Here is a 22,242-nt window from a genome sequence, read left to right as displayed (position 1 = left end):
TATATCTCCCCAGTCCGGTCCTGCGTGTCGTAGAGCTCTGCGGGGATCATGTGGTAGCGTGTCCTGCGCGTGTGTCACAGAGCTCCGGATTGACACACGTGATGCCCCGGCGTCGGGGAGGTTTGGCGGGTCCTGCTGTGACACGCTGGCTCAGGGAAGAAACAGGTCGGAGCTTCTATTGAAGAAATACCCCTTGGTGACCCCCCCCATCCTGTTAAACCCCCCCCTGTAAAATCCGGGCCCCATGCCAAAAGAAAAGTATATATTATTTTTCCTTTAAACCACCGGGGTTTCGGGTCCTATTGATGTCCAGTATGGATAGATATGCCCCCCCCCCGTATAAACAGCCCATATAGGTTTCAATAGCAAACTGTCCACGGATCGCGGCGGAGTCACCCCCAAAAACACAGCCTCCCCAAACCCCCCAATAGAAAAAATAGACACTTTTTTCCGGTAAAATAGATATATATATTTAATAGGTTTCTGAGCGCGGAATAAATCATCCAGCGACCACAATCACTTTTCTTTTCTGCTATCTGACGCAGGAAAAGACTTTCTGTTCAAACTGCAACAATAAATGGGTGATAACACAATCATAAACGGGGGGCAACGGTCTCGGGGGTCCTAAACGGCAGGCGTGGAATGCATTAAAAGGCGAAAGAACAGAAGGGAGAATAACTGTAGCCAAGGCGTTAATTTTCATGCCGAGTATGCACTACAACTGCCATTATCCTCACAAGCAGCCAGCTGAGGGACGTGGGAGTTGTAGTTCTGTCTGGAGGGGGGGGATTTTAGGAGTAACTAGCCTTTTGGCTATCATATTGCTCAAGGTAATGAGGGAGGCTGAGAGTAACAGAGTTACAGTCCAAGAGATTGGGGGGCTATATACAGATACCCCCCCCCAAAAATGGGCCATAGTCTACTCCTGATCATAATAAAGGGTCCGGGGATCGTGGCCCTACAATGAGGTATAGGTTCTTGTGCAGTTACATTTAGGAAGACCACGGGACTGTGCCCCCGAACCCTGCCATATGTATTGTACACGCTAGATGCTCTGGAAGACCGTACAGTGCTTTGCTACAAAGTATCACACGGGACAACACGGTTACCGAGTACAACGCACCGCTTTCCCAAATCAATGACATCACAAAACACTTTCGTAAATCACGAGATGTCTCGGAATCACAGAAGAGACTTTTATATAAGAAGAAGAAGAAAGGAGTCCGCCACGACCCCCCCCGAGACACACGAGGAAAGGTGGTCTTCTCTCAGAGTCAAGGTGATTTATGGAGAAATAAGACTCGCGATACAGCCTCAGAAGCTTCCGGAAAGTCTTAAACCCCAATCTCCTTCTCAGAACGATATCAGCAGCCGCTTCCAGCGGAGGTCCGGCAATGAGGGTCCTTCAAGTGCAGCTCCTAGTACTCACAGCCGGCCAGAGGGTAGATCGCTTTGTTGGGCAGGGATCAGACCAGCATTTTAGGGCCACCGCAAGTCAGGCTTTAACGGGTTAACGAGCCGAGGTCGAATCTTAAATCAGCCGAAGCCAAGCAATCCAAACAGTTCTCGTTAACGCAGAGGGTCCTGGAGTCAGGGGTGTCGGCTTCGGGCCCAACCCCCAGAACATGGAATATTCAATCAAGTTTCATACATTTTATTGGGCCAACATAGAAAAAAAAATAAAACGTTCCAATATTAAGGAGAGACCGCCGAGGTCTCAGAAGCTTATGTTACTTTACATTTTCTTCTATGTTGGCCAATTAAAAAGGTTTTAACTTAAGACCCCAATCAGCGGAAAGATACATTGTTCATATGTTCCCCGGCAACTAATCCCGATATACAGTAAGAATGTAAAGCATTGTATACAGCGTGTCTGCCCCGTGTGACTGCCCTATTAACATTATATCCAACGTATCTGCCACGGAGAACCGTTTCCGCGTGGCGCTGCGTGGCAACCACAGAGCCCAGCGAATCCAAAGCCCCCCGATCTATACATCTGCAACATATACAATGTATCCACTGCTTTATATTCGCAGCGGAGAGCCGGACCCGGTGACAATTCTTCCAGAATCCAAAAGTATACTTTTTTGTCTTGGAATGTCAGACTTCGTATGGAATTCTCACGTCACATGACCGCTCCGAGCCCCTGTAGAGATCAAGGCGCCCGGGTAATCCAGACAGTCCGTTACAGAACGATGCGTTAACCCTCCGTCTTACAGAACAGCGGAGGGGATTTGGTGCAAGTCTCGTATAATTAGAGCAATTTTCTTTTCTTTTTTTTGAATTTAAACGCAGCTGCCAGAGAAGCCTTTCGCTCCGGCGCGAGAGTTTGTAACAAACACATAATTAAATAAAACACTTATCACTTATTACCAGCAGCCGGACGCTTAGAGAGAGAAAAAAAAAATAAAAAATTAGTTTAACACCATAGGAATAAATCTATTACATCATTTATACACATTTTAATATAAAGGCGAGGGCTCCACGGGTCGCCAAGAAAACCTCAACTTTAAATAAGACGCAAAAAAAACCAAAAAACTGTTAAAAACCAAAAAAATTTAACGGCGACACTTATAAAAAAATAGATTTCCCACCTTACTGAAGGTCACTTAACAAATCATACGGTTTTTACGGGAACTCGGGATCAACGCAAGGCACTGTCCAAACCCAAAAAAACCCACAAAAAACGCATTAAAAAAGAAAAAACATTAAGATAATGAAAAATTTAAAAAAAAAAAAAAAAAAAGCAAAATAATGCTAGCTTTTCAAATGTGCTGATTTTGCACTAAAATTTCGACACGCCCCTTTATGGAAACACAAAAAATAAAAATCCACGTGTGTCGTAAACAAGCTATCGGCTTAACAAAGGGTTAAAAACAGACACAAAAAAAACCATAGAATAAAATCAATGGTGAAATATAAGAGGTTCTGCTGAATGAGCGAAGCCCGGCGGCGCTCCTCATACCGTGATACCGTGATATGTACGTGATATGTACACATTATTTATCATACATCCCAGTGAATAGATTACACTTTTTCTGTGTTTTTTTTTTAAATTTTCTTTTTTGTTTTAACTATGCGTGCACTGTGGGGGGGGGGGGCAGGGGGAGGAGCCCAGGCAGGCATCACTGGGCGGGCTCCACATAGTTGGCGGGGTATAAGCCGACCTGACCCCCGTCCAGTCGGCCCTTGCACCATCCCTGCTCATCCTCGTCTTCGATTTTAGTCAGCTCTTCTCCTGCGAAAAAAAAGAAAAAAAAGTCGCCGGTTAGAGCCACGGAGAAGCTTCCCCGTGAGGGCCGCTGCCGGACGGAGGCCGCGAATTATCACCAAACAAATAAAAAGTACCTATTTTTTTTTTTTCATTTTAACTCATTTACGGTTTGGGATCTCGATAAACGGAGGTAACTTCCGACCTCCAAGTTGCTCTTTTAATGCCCAGAGGGGCAGTTTTTTTTGTTCGCCCCCCCCCCCCCCCCCATTGCATAAGGCCCGGCGCGATAAGCCGCACAGGGATACAATGTAAATCCTCTACGTGATAAGCAATTATCGGACAGGGATCCACTTACCGGCTTTAAAGCTTAACTCATCGTGCTCCTGGCCCTCGTAGTCGTACAGCGCCCTCACACGGACCTCCAGCCCGGCCGGGGGGGCGGCGTCCTCGTCGAACGGGTTACTGTCTCCGTTGGCATCGGAGGACGTGAAGGGGTTATTGGACTCGTCGTCCGACCACTCCGTGGGGTAACTTTTCTCGTAGCTACTGACGCTGCAACGAAAGCACAAGCTTGGTTACAGAATTACCCCGGGGGGGTTCATCCGCAACCCTGAATAACACAAATAGAAGACGGAGCACACGCGGTGCTGAAGGGGTTAAACGATTAAGCCTCGCGGCGGAGCGCATGTTATGGAAGATGCGCCAAACGGGCTGGAGCTGCTCTTTACAGCAAGGAAAGCAGACGGTTAATGAAAACATTCTGTTCATGCAGATCTCTGAGTTGCGCATGCTTCCTGGCACAGCAACACTTAATACCGTGGGTTAATATCAACTGGCAAGGGCATCCCCAAACATTGTATACAGCTTATGTGCCCCTGGGGAGGAAAAAACAAAGCAAAAAAAACAAAAACAACACTGCTTAATATGGTTATAAGAGTGCCCAATACAAAGCCGTCGTCATTAAAACAACTTTCTCTCCGAGTCCCGCACCGGTAGCCCGACAGCCAGAGATCCACAAGGTTTGATCTATACATTGGACACAACGTTAAAAAAAAAAAAAAAGGCCCCAGGCGCCCCGAAACAGCTTGCGACTGTAACAAATTGTTAACACAAAACACACAACGCCGAGCGAGAAATGTGCGGTTAGTGTCCGGTGCCGGAAAAGGAAAAAAAAAACCCAAAAAGATTCAAAGTGGAGAAAGACACCGGTTAAGTGGGAAAAAAGTAAGTTTTAGCCACAAAATAAACACTTTGATGCGGAGCGCGCCGTCCTGTTACCGACAGCGGGGGAGGAAGAAACAGCGAGAGGGTAACGTTATTTCACCAACTTTTTGGTTTTTACGTCCTCCTTGTCAATGATATTTGCCGGCTCGTCCTCGTCCTCGAAGGGGTTGTTACTGGACTGCACTGACTGCACGCTAAGGTGGCTATTCGGGGGGGAAAAACAAAAAGCAGCGACATCAACCTACCAGACCGTGGCAGAAGAAGGGGGGTATAAAAGAAAAAGAAAAAAAAGAAAGAAGTGGTTCCTGGGGTATTAAGGGTTAAAGCTGCATTCCGAAGCGGGTTGAGGTTGAAGTTTTTACGGGCAGACCGGAGGGGCCGAATGGGTCTGATCTGCCGGCACCTGGGGTAGAGGGGGACGCGGGACGGGCGCTGAGGGGGACTGAATGTCATCAGGGCATTAAAATAGTTATTTGTTTTTGAATGCGGCAGGTAAGAGCGTCATCTTACATGCTAATATATAGAATAAATGATTAACTCTTAACACGTCCTGCGGAGGAGGAGATGTATCCCAGCATGCACCTCACCGCCTGACTTAAATTAAAATATATAAATATATTTAATTCTTATAATACAAGCAGAGAGCAGTTAGCGGCTCGGACGAGTCCCCGATCTGTTTTCTGCAGTCATGTTATTATATTCTGCACGTTCAGGTCTGAATCGAGCGTATCTTATTGCCTGGGGTTTTACGACCCCCCCCCCCACCCCCACCCCCACCCGTAAGGGCCCAGTACCCCAAAGACCCTGCTGGCTACTACAGGGGGCTACAGCTGCTAGAAATGACCTCCGTGTTTTGATTTGGAGGGAAGGGGAAGCAAAAGTCCCACGGCATGTAAATTAAAGCAGAGGATAAATTCCCCGCAATCTGCATACATAATACACAGACCCGCGCAGGAGACCTACCTGCTGTGTTTGTTCTGCAGCGACGCCTGCTCGCCCGCCTGGCTGATTCCCGTCAGGGTCACCCCTTCCCCGGGCTTCTTCTTCTCTCGTCTGCTCAGCGTACGATTCAGATCCGCAGACCATTCCTACAAGCAGGGAGACGGTGAGGAAGAGGAAGACCCCGAGCCGGCCGCAGGCCTTCATCCAATTATTACGGGGAGTTGTTAATTCTCCAGGAGGTGGCGCTATCGCCCTACAGCATAAATACACGGAGATTTAACTCCTTCCAGTAACCGACCCAGACGGGTAACGAATATATTACGACGGCCCCTCTGCCCGGCTGGACTAGTTACGGCTAGAATGCCCGCAAAGGCGTTTTTTTAACCTTACAGAAAGCACAAAAACGTGCAATATCCGCAGAAATAAAGGGAAATCTTAGACTACACAACACAAAGCAACCTCGTTGCGTTTATTCCACCAGCATGCGCGGACACATGAACGCAACAGAGAAAAGTTACCTCGTCCTTTTGCCGGTGAAAGCGAGAGAAACAGAAAGGAAATCGTTAGCGTAACGGAACAGAAGGCAGGAATTAACGGCAAATCAGGATGGCGACGGCGCGCCGTAAACGCTTCTTAATTAAACCGTCTGTGGTAAATACTCGCAGCGCTGAACATGCGCGGCGTTTCGACGCGTCACGGACCCTCACCTCAAACTGCGGCCAGTTCATGGACATCCCCGGACCGTGATTGTTCTTGAACCATTTTAGATCCTCTGCGGCGTCCGCCGACTTAATGCAGTATTCCAGATCGCGGTAGATGGCGGCGTAACTAATAATAAAATAAATAATAATAATAAATAATAATAAGCATAGGTCAGTACCTACAAAGTGCTTTCATATGCGTTCCATATTTCGGGGGGGCTTCCTGTAACGCTGGATTTAGATCCTGTAGCCCACGCGGATGTTTCGGGTCCGGCGAGGGGCTTTTCGGAGCGGGAAAGGCCACCTACCTGCTTACGGCGGATAAATCCAGGTGTTTCTCGACCTCCAGCAGCACCTCCCGGAAGAAACGCAGGCGCTTGTCCTCAAACTGCTGGCACTGCTCAAACACCTGCTCCATGTTCTCCATGTACTGCGGAGTGGAGCTGTCCAGATCTTTCAGGGCCTTCTCGTACTTCTCTTTGGTCTGCGACAAGGAGAGAGAAGCCATGAGACAGAGCTAGCACTCTAACGAGCTTAGGGACAAAGCAACAAGGCAATCAAACCACTTACAGCCCTAAACGCAGCAAAATGTTCTCTATAAACAGGAATTTGCTAAATTTCATAAATTATATCTTCCATTACTTCATTGTACAGCACCGCGGCGTATGGTGGCGCTATATGAGAGAAATAACAAGCTTTGCATTTATCCTTCATTATTTACGTATCAGAACGTCGGTCACAAACATTCCAGGATTCTAGGGACGTTCCGGCTCGGTTTCCATTCTGTGTAAGCGGCTGAAACTCTACCCGCTGGGAGGTGTCAGGCGTCTGCCGGTGCGCTCGCCCTCCTAACCTGCCGTTACGACTGCTTGTTTTATTCAGAAGGCGTCACCCTCTGTACTACCTGCTAAAATATTAACAGCGCTGGGGGGGGGGGGGCTGTACGGCACCGGTATCACAGCTTAATGCTTTCAAGACCAACGAGGTCACCAGCTGACTACGAAGCAGGTCACAGAACTCCCATTACTCCCAGCACCTCACAGAGCCCTGTACAGATAACCAGGGCAAAACGGGGGAATTCATTTAACCCAATGCTTGAATTATTTCTGCCGGCTGCATTTAGTTCTAAAACGTTCGGCAGGTGGAACTGCAGCTTTAAAAGGAGAGCGACGAACGCTTCCTCCGGCGGTGTTTGCTCTGCAGGGCGTTCCTTCCGCACACACTGGACCGTCTCCCAGACAGACAGACGACTGCGACGGGGTCTTTACCTTCAGGGTGTCCTGCTTGCTTTTCTCCACCTTGTCCAGCAGTTTCTTGAGCTGCTCGGGGTTCAGGGCCGGGTCCGCTTTGCTGTTGGTCTCCCGAGACATGGCCAGCTTCTCCTCTTTGCTGGCCACGTGATAAGCCTTTTTACACGCTTCCACCTGCACAGAGAGGACACGTCACACACGTACACTATCAAAAGGGGCAGTTTAATGTCTCCGACACCCCCTGTTACCCCCCCCGGTTACAGATCGGAGAATTACCTCTTTCAGCTTTTTGGCCCATGGCTTCTGTGCTTTCCGGAAGCCGTCTTCAGCCTCTTTGGTCTCCTTGAAGCCGCCCATCATCTGCTTGTGAAAAGCCTCCTTCTGCCAGTTCTTGATCTTCTCGAAGTCCTCGTTCATCAACGCGTTTTTCACTTCCAGGTGCAGTTCGCTCACTTTTTCGGCTTCCGTCATCAGGGCGTTCCAGGCCTTCTCCACCGTGCCGTACTGCGGACCTGGCCGGGGCGCCACAAAGAAATAAAAAATAAATTAATAAAAAAAAAAAAAAAAAAGACAGTACACAATCAGGCAACAAGCAGCTACAACCCCTATCATACACAGTCAACACGGGGGGGGGGGATAGGTTTTCTTTTTTTACCCCAGTTGTAGTTTTTGCCCCCATAATATAAAGTTTTCAGGCAGCTGCATATCAGCCATTTGTATGATTCTCGCTCTGCTATCTGATCCCCGATCTACTAACCCCCCGACTCCTTATCATACTGCCTGTGGGGACCAATAGAATGACTCAGTCTTAATCACCCAGTCTCTCTGCCTAATTAAAGTCTATGGAGGGACGGACTTCATTAGCATCGCCATAAAGCATCAGCTCAGTGCGGCGTTTGAGTCGGGAAAGTCACCCAAAATATCACATGACTGACAGCGACGGCGGCTCCGGGTCTGCGGATCAGGGAAGTTGCAGCGCTCCCGCGATAAACTACGTGAAAGTTTCACTCACCCTTCTCTACCAGCTGCTTCCATCTCTTGGACCACTCTGTGAGCTGCTGCGCGTACACCTTCTCGATCCTCGCCCGCTCGTGAAGACAATTCATTAAGTCGTTACACAGCCGGTGTCCGTCGTCGATCCGCTTCACCGTGCGCTTGTAATTCCCAACCTGAGAAAACAAAACATTTCATGCGCAATAAATCATAGCCCCGGCGCAGAGCATTCCTCAGGTTTAGCGGATTGGCCGCGGGTCGCGTAATTCCGCTGCGCTTCGTCCGGTTAATGTCATTTATAGAATGATTTTATGATGATGTCATAATAATATAAAACATAATTCACCCTCTGGTTCCCCGGCCCTCCGAGGATTTTTCTTAGGATTGGGATGCGAGACAGAGCCAACTCAAACCGCGACGCAGAGCTTACAATTTAAAAAGCAGCCCAAGTCTATATAAATTAAATTAGATCGTAAGCTCACGAGGTGAGCCCTCATAACCCACCAATTCTTGCCATTTGGCTAGATTGCAAGCTCCTGTTGCATTCTCTTTGTGTCAATGTATATTCGCAGTGTATTTCTTAAGCACCCCATATTTAAATTGCGTACAGCGCTGCGGAATATGTCGGCGCTTTAGGAAATAATGACGGCGATAATGAACTGGACGGGGAGCAGGTCTCCGGTGTCAGAGAGCGTAGCAGGGCGCGACCCAACGTTGCGGCATTGAAAGGGTTAAAAAGTGCCACCGTTACCCAAGATGTGGTCCCACCAAGACCAATAATCCCACCCTACGCCGTGGCGTGTCTCTACCCATTAACGACCTATGCTCAGCTTTAACCTATCGCCGACTATTGCCGCCCCCCCCCCCCCCCCCCCCGAGGTTCACCAGCGGGGCCCGCATGAAAATTAAACCGACGGGACCGGTCTTCAACGCACCCAGAATCTCTCAGGTCAATTTTAGCCAAACCCCACAACACTCAGCCAACAGCAGGGCATAGAAACAGAATGTGACAGCAGATAAGAACCATTGGGTCCATCTAGTCAGCCTGGTTTTTTGTGTGTGCTTTTTTGGGGGGGGGGGGGGGCTTTAAATACTCCCACTTCTGCTGGGAGGCTGTTCCACTTATCTACCACCCTCTCAGTAAATTAAAGGTGCGTGTTGCTATGGGGAGGGCTAGGGTGCCCCACGGCCCCCGTCACGTCACATACAGAAGGTTTCCGACGTTCCACAGTTTATATAATGGTCCCGCTTCACACATCCGTGTTTTGGGGAGGTTTTCGCCGTTATTGCCGTTTGGGTGCGATTTCTTCTATAAAAACAGGCGGAATGGCTTTTTTCCAGCTTAGTACAAAATTCCAAAGGGGGCTTCCTTTCTTGCGATAAGAAGTTCCTGTCCGCGGGGAGCCCGCTTCTTGGCCGGTCTCCCCGAATGAATCATTGCGATGCTTTCCTGCAGAACGTCATCGCTTTCCTGCAGAACAATGCGATCGGGGGGGGCGACGGGCGCAGGACTCCGCAATTCCCGAGCAGATCTGCCACGGAACCCCCAATACATGGAAGGACAGGCGGACAACTACTACAGGGAACCAAGCCATAATTCGCTTCACCGTCCAATCAAATGGACCCATTAGGCTCTTCCTGATGTCACAAGTTTAACGAACAAACCTGATTGGCCAGGAGAATTGCCTTCCCCTGCAGTCACACCGACAACGCGAGAGGTGAAGGGAGCCAAACCCGATGCGGAGTTACTTGGCGTAATCTCCTACCCGGTACAAAAGCCAATTCTGAACTTTGTATCATTAAAAAAACTTTATATATATTTTTTTTTTTTATTTTTTTTTAAAAAGGACTCTGGTCGGCTTTGCCATAAAGCAATGCACGCGGTGCCGTTTGGGAGAAGGGGGCGGGGACAAATGTCACATGACCTCCTGCAGACACACCGGTTCAATGTCACAGAATTACGGATTAGAGAGGATAAAAGTCTTCAGTGGGATAACGCGGATTTCTTACCTCCCAGAAGCTGTCGCTGGATACTTCCAGCCCCACGGACTCGTCGTAGGTCCCCGACATGGTGCGTGTTGGTTAAATGTATTACTACGCGCCGTCTGTCCGTCCGTCCGTCCGTCCGCTGAAGATCGTTAGAACCTGAAAAACAATAAAACAAAAGTGTTAAATCTCAACTACACGACAAACGTCCCGGAAATAAAGCCTTCAGCCCTTCTGTGTTTGCAGCAAAACGTTGTGGCCGGCTTTACAAACAACGTAACCAGAAGTCACCGCGTCAACACGTATGAACATCAACACGTATGAACATCAACATGTATGAACGGGGTCTCGCTAACCCATCGCTGTGAAACGCACGCAGAAGTTGGTCAGCGTTCCTTTAGGATCAGACACGCAACATCATACAAGCCGGGGGGGGGCGACTGGGGCAGTCGGCAAGAACAGCGATAGAAACAGAACCCGGCGGCAGATCGGCCCCCACCCGGCCCCCGTCTAGTCCCCCGTTTCTCCTGCTGTAAAGACTCAAACCTTAATCAGTCGTTGGTCTCGTCTTAGATTCAGGAGCCGGATGTCTATCCCATGCATGTTTAATACCCTCACTGTATTACCCTCTACCACCTCTGCTGGGAGGCTGTTTCATATGCTGCCAGCTGCCCAAAAAAATTGTAATTTTAAGAAGAAAAAAGAAAAAAAAAAAAAAAAAAAAAAAAAAAAAGGGCCTTGCCCAACATGCGCTCAGATCTATTAAAAGCTTGCAAGAAACACTCGAGATCCCCGTGGATTCCGTCATCTCCTGCGTTTGGAAGCAGTCGCTCCCCTAATGAAATCCGATTGACTTTTATGTAACAGCCGCCCGACCTGGGCGTGAGGTCATTTAACTCCTTCCGCTCCACAGAAACCAGAGACAATCTGATGAGCGCTAAACAGAGAGAGACGTCGGGGTAGTCACATCGCAGGCCAGGATATAAATTAACCCCCGGGCGAAGAGACCGATAGACTCCGTAACCCGTAGCGATTGCGCTCCGCAGCACAGAGTTCCAACGCGTTTTACGGCAGAGTCCCAGCTCTGCTGCGCGGCGGAGGCTTGTTTTTTTTTTATGATTTTCATTCGCCCCAGGACATCATTATGTAGTCATGGCAACGGCGGAGGGCAGGAGACTTAAAAATAACCCAGACTCTGAAATGTCAACTGCGAGCGGCACCGAGTCACCCGATCAGCGGGGGGGGGGGGGGGGGGTTTAAAATTATGAAATTGGGTATTTCACAGAAAAACAAACAGTTTGTAGATAAATGAGGTTTTGGATCCGGTATCGAGCGTCCGTACCGAGCCCGCGATTATTTGGCTCGTGACATTCATCGGCTGTATAAATAAAACGCGCCGGTCATCGCGCCTCAATAAACAGGCGATCTCTGCGTATAAAAGGCTTTCCTTTTCTATTATATGCGGAGTTAGACTCAGAAAAGCCCCCCCCCCCGGCGCGTTTCAAACCCGACTGCCAGAGGATTCTGTTCGCTTCTCATTAAACCCACAAGCGGGATTTCTGTATGTGGGGTAACCGGGGAGCAGGGCGGGGAAAAACCCCAAATACTCAAAAATATGACCTAAAACCGGATCCTTCTCTAATAATAATAATAAAAAAGTACCCCCCCAAGTTCTACATATAAAGGATCAGGCCTGATCACCAAACACTGAACTTGACCAATCACAATGCTTCTTATTTGGTAAAGGATAAGATGCCGCCGGCGGCTCTTGAAGGAGAGATGGGGGGGGGGGGCCTCATACGGAAAAAAATCCTATTATAGCGAGATTCTAATTCTAGATAAGCCGCCAAGAACATCCAGATCAGTGATTACCCGGACCGTACACACAGAGTCCGCGGGGAATCAAACATTTTGTACGACCCACGGTCCAGAAATCTTACACAATGTATGAACAGAGAGGAGGAAGAATTTACTCCTCGGGGTGAAACGCGTCGGACAGAGCGGTGGCGCTGCTGGTTGGGAGCAGGTGGGCTCTAGAGAACAGCTAGCGGTGGGCGACGGGCCGGCCACGTGGAGACCCCGACCTCCAGAAGGCCGAAGAGGTCCGTATCGCGTAACGCCGTTCCGACTCCACGCCGCCGACGTCTGGAAAGTTAAATCCTCGTGTAATTCGAGCCCGACGCGGATCTCAACGATTTCTTATTGATTGGGACAAATATTCCGGAAAACGTAACCACGAAAGCGAATCCATCTGGACTGAAGCTGCTGCGACCCGGCTCAGATCCACACGGGGGTGAGGGACGTGGGGAGGAATAAGGATCATGTACCGCCGTCTCAGCTCCCTCGCAGCCACCGACGCCTGGAAGCGGAAACATCGGAAGTGCATCCGACCCGCGGGGGTAAACAGAAACAACCTCTAAACATCGCTTTCTGCCCCGAAATACAGATAGAGGAGTCACACGGCCCTCCGCACGGACCCCACATAGAAGTTAAAGCCCTTTTCGGGGGGGGGGGGCTAATATGTAACAAATATTCAAGATCTCCACCCAAACCAAGCGGCCATTCACCGTCCACATCGGAGGGGGGCTTGGAGGACCCCCACAATTACCATAACGACGACTCCAAAATACATGCATTACACATAACGTCTCCCGCATCTAACGGCTACAGAGCCAAACATGGAACGTTCCTGTCCAATGCCCCATATTTATTTGCCCCGGGGGGGGGGGGGGTAATTTAAAGAGAATCCACACAATTGCCGCCCCCCCCCCGCATACTTGGATTTATTAATGGGAATTGGTGGAGATTCTACTGAAGATTGCGAAACGTCTCGGCTGGTAAGACGCTGCTGCACCCAATAATCACCCCGCTGTTGGGTAAACACGATACGGGTGCCCAGAGCCAGAGAAAAGGGGCGGAAAAAGCAAAAACTAGATGTAAAGTTGCAATAAAGCGGCACAAAGTGCGGGTCGGTCCGACGTCTAAACTCAGACTGTTAACTAACGATCCGGTCACAAATTAAAATAAATAAAACGGTCCGACCCCCACCAAGAGGCACAAAAAACACAACAAAACCCCCAACTTTAATACATGAAATACTAAGCTGTCAAACGGCTAGAATGTAACAGACGTTCTGCTTCCCCGCCAGGTCGGAATACGAGGGGTTACTGAGCCGTCCCGGACGGCGAGGATCGTTTCCGTCACGCTGGGGGGGTAACAAAGAGATATTAACGGGGGGCATTGAAACCATCGCTGTATGAGGACGGCGTCTCCGGCAGAACAATGGCGGCTCTGTCAGCGCTTAATCTCCCAAAACAACGGCGATCCGCGGCCGAGATAGCAAAACATGCGCCGAGTACCCCCCCCCCCCCAAACCCCGCTCTAGGATAAACAAAGACACAAAAGTAGCCACAATTTTTGGATCTTATATTATTTTTAAAACTAAGTTGTGAAAACCACTACGTTTTGGGTTAAATGTTTTTTTTTGTTATTAATTTCAGGTCTGTGTACCTGGATCACCTCGGGAAGCCGGGGGGTTAAACAGATAAGAGGGGTCACCGTCCCAGAAAGCGCTCGGAACGGCCGGGTCGACAGCCCGCAGTTCAAACTCCACGCGCGGAATGCGTTGGTCTCCGATCCTCACCATTTCGCCGCAGACTTTTAGAATGTAAGCTCTTGGGAGTCAGAGTTTGGCTCAGCAAAGCTACAGGCAAGGATGCGCATGTACAGAAAGCACTGCCATTGATGTCAATGGGGACATTTCCTGCCACCGCCTGGCATTAATGTGTATTTTTCTTTCATTTATAGTGAATTCAGGGGTCCGATTAACAGAACCCCGCGGAGTTCCGGGGCATAGAACCCAGCAGCGGACTCCGTGACGCAAAGTTCCTTCCAAGTTCCGCTGAACCCTCCACAACTCTATTCAGAGACCCGGAATAACACAAACCCGCGGCCCCCTCCGCGCACAGCCGCTCGCGTTACTATCGGGTCAGGACACGCCGCTTCGGGAAACTGCACTAAAAAAGTGAATTTACTGGCGTTTAATCCCATTCCGGTTACACGGCCGCCGCAGACGCCGTCATTATGTAAATCCTTTTCCCAGACAAACGGATTCTGGATTTCCGTAGAGAACTGCAGGATAGAAGCCAACTTAGATTTCATCGTCTCTGCACAGATCACTCTCATCACTCCTACTACTCTCATCACTCCTACTACTCTCATCACTCCTACTACTCTCATCACTGCAGCATTTCAAGCCCTTACAATGTTTTTGCTACATAATTCAACCGATACTCCATTCTTATAATAGCCTCTTAAAACGGTAAGAAGCCAGCTGTTTTCAGGTATATACAGCACAGAGTATACAGCAGTAATCAATTTTCAGTTGACCACAGGAGCCCTTCACGTGGCCAGCTTTACACGCCTGAGGTCTGTAAGGTTTGGCTGCGCATGTCGCGCTTCGTGAAAAGCCAAATACAGACATCGGGGGGGGGGGGGAGGCAGATCGTTAATGCACAGGAACCCCGTTAAAAACCGCGAGCAGAACGCAGGGAATTATTAACAGACAGGTCATGGGGGCAAGAATTACCGCTGAACCGGCAAAGGGTTAAATATCGAACAGCCAATAAAGCGACGATAGTAAATCACGGTTTCTTCAACCCCAAACCATCCTATAGTATGTTATATATATATATATAAAATGTGTAATATTCAGCTACCGGCCCCCCGTAACCCGGCTCCTCCGGCAAACTCAGGACCCGAGCCGTCCCGATATTTTGGAAACAAAGTTATCGCTAAAGATAGAAACCGCGACGCCTCACGCGGCTCTCCGGAGATGCCGGCCAAAGTAAAACAAAAAGGGTATTATTTGGGACGCTTTAAAAGGATTGAAAGCCCAGAATTTATCTTCATCTGTATAATAAGCCTGTTTTAGGTACAATTCATTTATTTTGTCCATTTTTACGAGTTATACAATGAAGCCAAAGCACCCGCAGGTATACATGCGCCAACACCGCTTCCAACACTCCGCATGCTCACACAGATGGTTCCAGAACACAGATTCTGGGTCACATTTGTGTTCCGTACACATGCAGTCACCGTCACGTGATCGGACACACGTGTACCAGGCGTGTCCCTTAAGGATATTTATAGGCTCCTTTCTTGATATAGATGATAAATGTCCCATCAATTAAAAAATAACTATTTATATCTAATCCAAGGGCAGGCAGCCTGGCAAAGAAACACAGAACCCGCCGGCAGATCGGCCCCCAGCGGCCCCCATCTAGTCGCCCGTTTCTCCTGCTGTAACAACTCAAACCTTAATCAGTCGTTGGTCTCGTCTTAGATTCAGGAGCCGTATGTCTATCCCATGCATGTTTAATACCCTCACTGTATTACCCTCTACCACTTCTGCTTGGAGGCTGTTCCATTTATCTACCGCCCTCTCAGTGTTATGTTGTAATTTTTCTCTTACAAACACCCCCAGATGCCGGTTTGGTTAAACCAGCCGCGTTGGACCTGCAGATAAACGCGCCGGCTCTGATCAGCATGCGGCAGAAGCGTTTCCAGACGTTTAAGCAATAATTCCCCCCACGAGCGACTACACGGCAACGCAGCGAAGCGGCCCACGCACCAAGCGGTCGGCACACTGGTTTACGTTAATAAACACCAAGTGCGTATATAATTATATTTATACAAAGAATTAACACCTCCCCCACCCGCCAGATGGAGCCTAAAATGGGGGGGGGGTTATATATTAGATTAAAAAAGGCGGAAAGCAACGGCTAAGAAACACTACAAACCGGGACTAAAAGCTGATTATTTATGTTCCCGGGATGGTAAATATTAATAGGATTACATTGTATCTGCACACAGACAGACGGACGGACACAATGTAACAAAACCAGAGCAAACGCTCCACATCCCGGCTCATCAACCCCGGACGGGGGCACAATCACGTTTTATGGGCAAAAAAGAAAAACGAACGTAAAAAGATGCAGCCCACGGACCCCTCCGGTTACCGGCAGTAACACGAGGAGCTCGGATGCCCACGATTGCCGGTGCGGATCGGATTCATCCGGTTTTAGAATTACCCGGCGGGTCGCGACAGGAACGGGATATAAACGCGTTTTAAGAGCGCGATAAGCCGGGTTGCGCCTTTTAAACGATAACCTGCGGCCCCCCAGGAGGAAAACGCGGACGGGCAGGTTTAACATTTTTAGGATATACCGGAACGTTCGCCCCGTCTGAAGCATTGGATGAAGAATTAAGTCAGACAGGGCAGGAGGGCCGTTATTTGGGGCGTCTGGATTACGATGGCAGGAAAACGAGGGGGAACCATGAGAAACACGGAGCGGACTGAACGCAGCTTTACGGAGGCTCAAAGCATTGAAGACAACAGAGTCCGGCAACGTGAGCGGCTCTGGGACCCGAGGCCAGCACTCCCAGTACTCCCAGCCGTCTGCGGCTGCAGGTACCTGCGCTCCGTCACAGCTGCTGCCACCTTCCCATCGCAGAGCGTTTCATCATATCCTGCGAGCAGCTCGGGATAAGGTCATTCCTGCGCCCTGCCCCCGCTCTCTCCCCGCGTGTTCGCACATTGCAGCAGATCGCTGGGACGGCCCTCCTGCCGACAGGTACAGAGACACGCCAACGCACCCTGCTCTGCCTCCCAGCCGCCGCTGCTGCTTATACCCCGCACTCACAACATCACCGATCCCGGCGCTTACACGGAGAGGGGTAACCTGCAGCTGCCCACTCACTATGGATTTTGTTACCAATAACCAAGCCATAGCAGAGAGGGTGGTAGATAAGTGGAAAAGCCACCCAGCAGAAGTGGTAGAGGGTAATACAGTGAGGGTATTAAACATGCATGGGATAGACATACGGCTCCTGAATCTAAGACGAGACCAACGACTGATTAAGGTTTGAGTCGTTACAGCAGGAGAAACGGGCGACTAGACGGGGGCCATAACTGGAAAATGAACACCAAAGAAGCTACGCAGGCGCCGTGTTGCTTTTTTTTGGCTGCCTATAATCAGATGTAGAAACACCGCAACAAAGAGATGCATTATTGCTGGACCCCGCACCGTCAGGGTGTCGCACTACGGGGGCCTCAGGGACCCCCACATCCCAATACCCTGCTGTTTAAAACCCCTTAATGTTGTGAAGGGGTTAAAGATTGAAGCCATGAAGGGAAGTGGTACCCGCGAGGCGCTCCTGGATCCCTCTTCCTTCGCCGCGTCGGGGACGATGCGAAGGTTTCTTTGCCGTCACCCGGCGAGTCACATGACTTCGGACTATAAATACGGCAGCACAGAGGGGACTTTGTTCTGCATTCGCAAAATGAGGAAGAGAACCGTACGAGGCAGCAAAACGGGGTTATTTCCCCCAAAAAACTGAATAATCAAACAGAAAAAAATATATATATACTTTTAAGGTTAAAATTTCAGAATGAACCCTTTAAACGTATAGAAGACATCCCGGCATCGCAAACCAATAGATACGATGAATATTTATTATATATGAAGCAGATCCGGCTCTCGCGCGGAGGCCACAACCGATAATCTGATCTGTAACAAAATATTTTAAAATGCGTGGGGACGTCAGCAGAGCGGCTCTGGATGGAAACATTATTGCCAGAGGCAGCCCCGCGTCCTGTTTACGGCACGGAGACGGGCGGCCGGGGGTCTGGCGCGCGGGTATTTGGGATTCTCGTGCTAGGAGGGGGTCGTTTAGACAAAAACCTGTTTGGGAAGGAGCTGCTTTGGTGACCAGCAAGGCTCTGGATAACGTCAGCGAGCAAAACGATTCATAGTAACACCGCGGGGTATCCGTGTTAAAGACGCACCCACTGGGACTGCCGCTTTACATCTTTAATACCATCTCCGATCATTCATCATCAGCAGCAATCATTCATCATCATCATCATCATCATTCATTCATTCATTCATTCATTGTTACCTTTTCCTGGGATACAAAGTGACAAACGTGTCCCGGAGTCTCACACAACGCCTGCCCCTGGGGCAAATAATATTCATTCTTTTACTCATTCAAGTCTTTGGTCAAAACTGGCACATTTTATTAGTCCAAATGAACCGAAATATTTAAGGGGGAGGGGTTAGTGATAGCACCAGTCCTCAAGGGCCACAAACAGACCCGGGACTCCGTGCATCCCTGCAAACTGCCCATCACATGCACGTTAAACACACGGTAGCTGCGAAGTCCCTTAAATTTCCACATGAGCTCCGTTGTAAATGGGGGGGGGAATTCTACAGAAGCTGCAGCTTCTCCTAAATTTGAATAAGGTGTATAATAGTAGATGATTTGATAACTCAGCACACGGGGAGGGGGGCAGATTTATATATATTGGTTCAGTTTGTATGTTTGTTTTCTGCACTCGTGTCCCTTTAAGCCGGAACCTTCCATGAGATGATTTATTGCTGATAATCCGCAGCAGTGAAAGGGAGGTGACCCTGAAGGTTGTTAGTTCAGAGCACAAGATAAGAACGGCTCAGAGAGGCATTTAACACTTTAAGCGCGTGGGCACGGCCGCCGCGCATGCACATCAGAGACTGTGCCAAGTACATGGGCACGGCCGCCGCGCATGCACATCAGAGACTGTGCCAAGTGCATGGGCACGGCCGCCGCGCATGGTCATGCTTGACAGCCCCCATTAGGATCCAGCTATGGATTATAGGGGTTTGCATCCAAGACATTTTTTCTTTTTGCTGGCGAGAGGAGAGTTGACGGCGACCGACGGCGTTGCGTGTGTAAAAGCACCAGCGGAAGCTCCTGGTTAGGATATCGTTACCGCTTCCTCTTACCTTAACCACAGAAAGAAGCGAGGCCTTAACCTGCCCCCGCTCGCCTGGCGTGAATACGCGACGCAGCCCCACGCGTTCCACTGCGACATGTGACAAGTCCATCAGACTCTTATTACCCTCAACCAAGGGGGTCGTGGAAGGATACTGTAGCTGATGCCGTTACCCCTGGGGTATCTGAAACATCCAGCAGGTACTGACAGCCGTCCCAGAGCGCCCCACCACCGTCAGAGAGGAGTCCCGCCACCGCCAGCGATCCCCCCCAACACCAAAGGCTCCGGGTGCGATGTTATACGTTACACGGCCCCAGCGGACGGGAAGGCGATGCCCGCGCTGGTTTTACTAATTACCACTGCCGGCCACTACCACTGGTACTGCCGGCCTCTGCAAAAACACGAACCGCTGACAGCACATTCAGCAAAGCAGATTAAAGCGTGCCGTAAATAACCCCCGGCTTAACCCAACGGCACGAGACCAGGGGGGGGGTGACCAGAGGGGCCGACCAGGTGCCCCCCCCACATGTGCATTTGGGAGTGGGAACTTTGCCCATTTCGCCTGACCCCGGGGTCACCTTACAACTGGTAATTAATTGACACATCGCTGCAATTCCTGGGGGGGGGGGGCGGTAAAGGGACCTTGATCTGTGTGCGGAGGGAGGGGGGTTAAAAATTATTTTACCCCAGTGCTCCAGATCCCAGATAAAAGATCAGGAACACAAATCAGAGAATTCATTCTAACAGAACCAAAGGCGGCTCACATTTCAATGATCTAGAACCCCAGAGAAGGTTCTGCAGATCAGATAAAGTGTTCAAGACCGGGCAGTATACCCCGGGCTGCAGCAAACGATGAGAAAAGGGACACTTTGGGCACTCCATGATCCACAACATATAACCTTGCCAAGCACAGCATAGGTAAGAGTACAGAGCAGTTTATTGAGTGTATATAAATAATAATTAGCAGACATTAATCAAGTCGGAGCTCGTGACCTTGTACTGGATCCTTTCTCCTCTGGAGCGGAGCAGCTGGAGAATTGGCCCTCGCGGGGTGAAAGCAGAGGGTATAGAACGCCCTAAACTGAACCTGCGCCACCTAGAAACCAGACGAGCCGAGCAGAATAATACCGGCAGATCCCGAGCCGGCGAGGAGCACGCAATCAACCGATCCGGAACATCAGCAGAGCTAACGCAGCCCGGAGCCACCGCGGGTTCCTGGGATTCCAACAACTCTCATCAGTAAGGGGGGCCGCCGGCCAAAAGCAACCACATCACAGAGCCGGCCCGGCGGGGGGCATCGGCAGCAACATTTAAAGCCAAAAACTCGCAGATTTAGCTCCTTATTAAATTTACCTTCAGAAACGGCCGGTACCTCGCATAATTATTCCAACCCCAAGACATATCATAGAAACCCAGAACCGCCGGTAGATCGGCCCCATCCGGCCCCCGTCTCGTCGCCCGTTTCTCCTGCTGTAACGACTCAAACCTTAATCAGTCGTTGGTCTCGTCTTAGATTCAGGAGCCGTATGTCTATCCCATGCGTGTTTAACACCCTCACTGTATCACCCTCTACCACTTCTGCCGAGAGGCTGTTCCACTTATCTACCACCCTCTCAGTAACGTAAAACTCCCTTCCCTCCACTAGAAAATTCTTCACTACGCTTGGAACGGGGTCTGTGCTAAACTGCATGAAACTAGGATTTTTTATGGTTATCCCCCAATGCTTTATGTTGGTTTTGCTACAAGAACGGCAACTGATCATGTGACCCTTAATAATAAATAATTGCTGCTTTGTATACATAACATCTCCATGGAGAACGGGGTTTATTACGTCATAGCAGATAAGATTAGAGACGTTTAAGTCGGTCAGTACTACTTCAGTTCCACTGCGTCATAAAAAGGGTCCCTTTAAATATGACGTGTTCATCTGCAGCAAGGGGATCATATTATATATATATATATATATATATCATACACACATATACACAATAAATATAAACATATCATACACACAAGGCCATCACAACAATGACATCTGTTTAACCAGCATAAACCCCTCGCTTGCCGCTTCTATAAACACCAGACCATAAAATACATCCATTTACACAAATAAAGGGGGCTTGTGTATCACACGCTTACTTAACCCTTTGAGAGTCGAGTCAGTGTGATGTCTGGCACGCAAAGAGTTCTAGAACACAGCGGTACAGTAAATGTATCATCATCATCATCATCTGATTTATATAGGGCCAACCATTCCCGCAGCACTTCTTACAGTCCCTACGATTAAAGGGTCTGACAGAACCAGAACTGACGGACTAAGACGACGCAATACATTAGAGAAAGGGGGCTCGACTCGCAGGCTTACAATCTAGAGTCAATGGGTAAAGCCACGAGAAAAAGCCTTGGGGCATTGGGTCATGTTTGGAAATGCGAGTGGGGGTATAAAAGGCAGGGGGGGGCCCCCAGGTGAGCAGTGCGGGGATCTCCGATACCAAGAACGCTCCGTATCACATACCAAGGCGATGGCGTCACGCGGCGGGGAGGGCGTGAAGACGAGCAGCTCCTTCCTATCGGTTGCTAATCAACAGCGATCATAATTAACTCCGTTACTGGGAGGAGGGGAATCGGCTGCCAAGTCCTACTGTCACCCGGCCCCTCTCATCGCTGCGGGGGCTTTAACGATCCCTCCTGCAATCAATGAGCAGTCAAAGCGCGTCAATCAGCCTCGACGAGAAAAAACAACAGCGCCAACATCTGCAGACAAAAGGTGACTTCAGCAGTAGTGCAGGCATGGAACGCCTTCCAGCGGTAGAGGATGCTGGAATGTCTGAATGAATGGGATGTTTGTGTTCCAGGGACCGGACCGACACAAACACCGTGTACATATAGGAGATATATCTCAGCTTAACACTTTGAACGCCACGACTGAAGTCACCAATAGCTTTCTGGCACTCAAAGGGTTGTTATGGGAGCTTGTGGCAGTTCACGATCGGCTGCGCAGGATGGGGCAATAAACGCGGCCTGAGGACGGGTACATCGGTTTACAGCAAAAATCATGATACAGATGACATCAGAGGGGGTCTCCAGGATATTTAAACCAATCAGGTTAATGTATTG

The 22,242-nt window shown here is 49.5% G+C and overlaps 1 protein-coding gene across 4 annotated transcripts; it reads right to left on the bottom strand.

Moving 5' to 3' along the window:
- Positions 1 to 3,125: 3,125 nt before the first annotated feature.
- On the bottom strand, positions 3,126 to 10,394 carry LOC149274895 (protein kinase C and casein kinase substrate in neurons protein 2). 4 transcript variants are annotated; one of them, XM_089505134.1, is made up of 10 exons: positions 10,335 to 10,394; positions 8,344 to 8,500; positions 7,608 to 7,843; positions 7,350 to 7,505; positions 6,390 to 6,565; positions 6,082 to 6,208; positions 5,402 to 5,526; positions 4,543 to 4,641; positions 3,570 to 3,766; positions 3,126 to 3,238 (listed from the first exon to the last, which is right to left on the bottom strand). In XM_089505134.1, exons 1-10 carry the CDS (start codon positions 10,392 to 10,394, stop codon positions 3,126 to 3,128), a joined length of 1,446 nt encoding a protein of 481 aa, XP_089361260.1. The 4 variants fall into 4 exon arrangements, with proteins under 4 accessions (XP_089361260.1, XP_089361261.1, XP_089361262.1 ...); XM_089505135.1 differs by having other exon boundaries at positions 6,088 to 6,208; XM_089505136.1 differs by lacking the exon at positions 4,543 to 4,641.
- Between the last annotated feature and the right edge of the window lie 11,848 nt (positions 10,395 to 22,242).

This window comes from Sceloporus occidentalis, unplaced genomic scaffold (assembly GCF_023333645.1).
Source record: "Sceloporus occidentalis isolate IW3139 unplaced genomic scaffold, rSceOcc1.0.p SCAF_313, whole genome shotgun sequence".
Lineage (NCBI taxonomy): Eukaryota > Metazoa > Chordata > Lepidosauria > Squamata > Phrynosomatidae > Sceloporus > Sceloporus occidentalis.
Note: the sequence above shows the minus strand (reverse complement) of the source record. Positions and strands in the feature narration are given on the sequence as shown.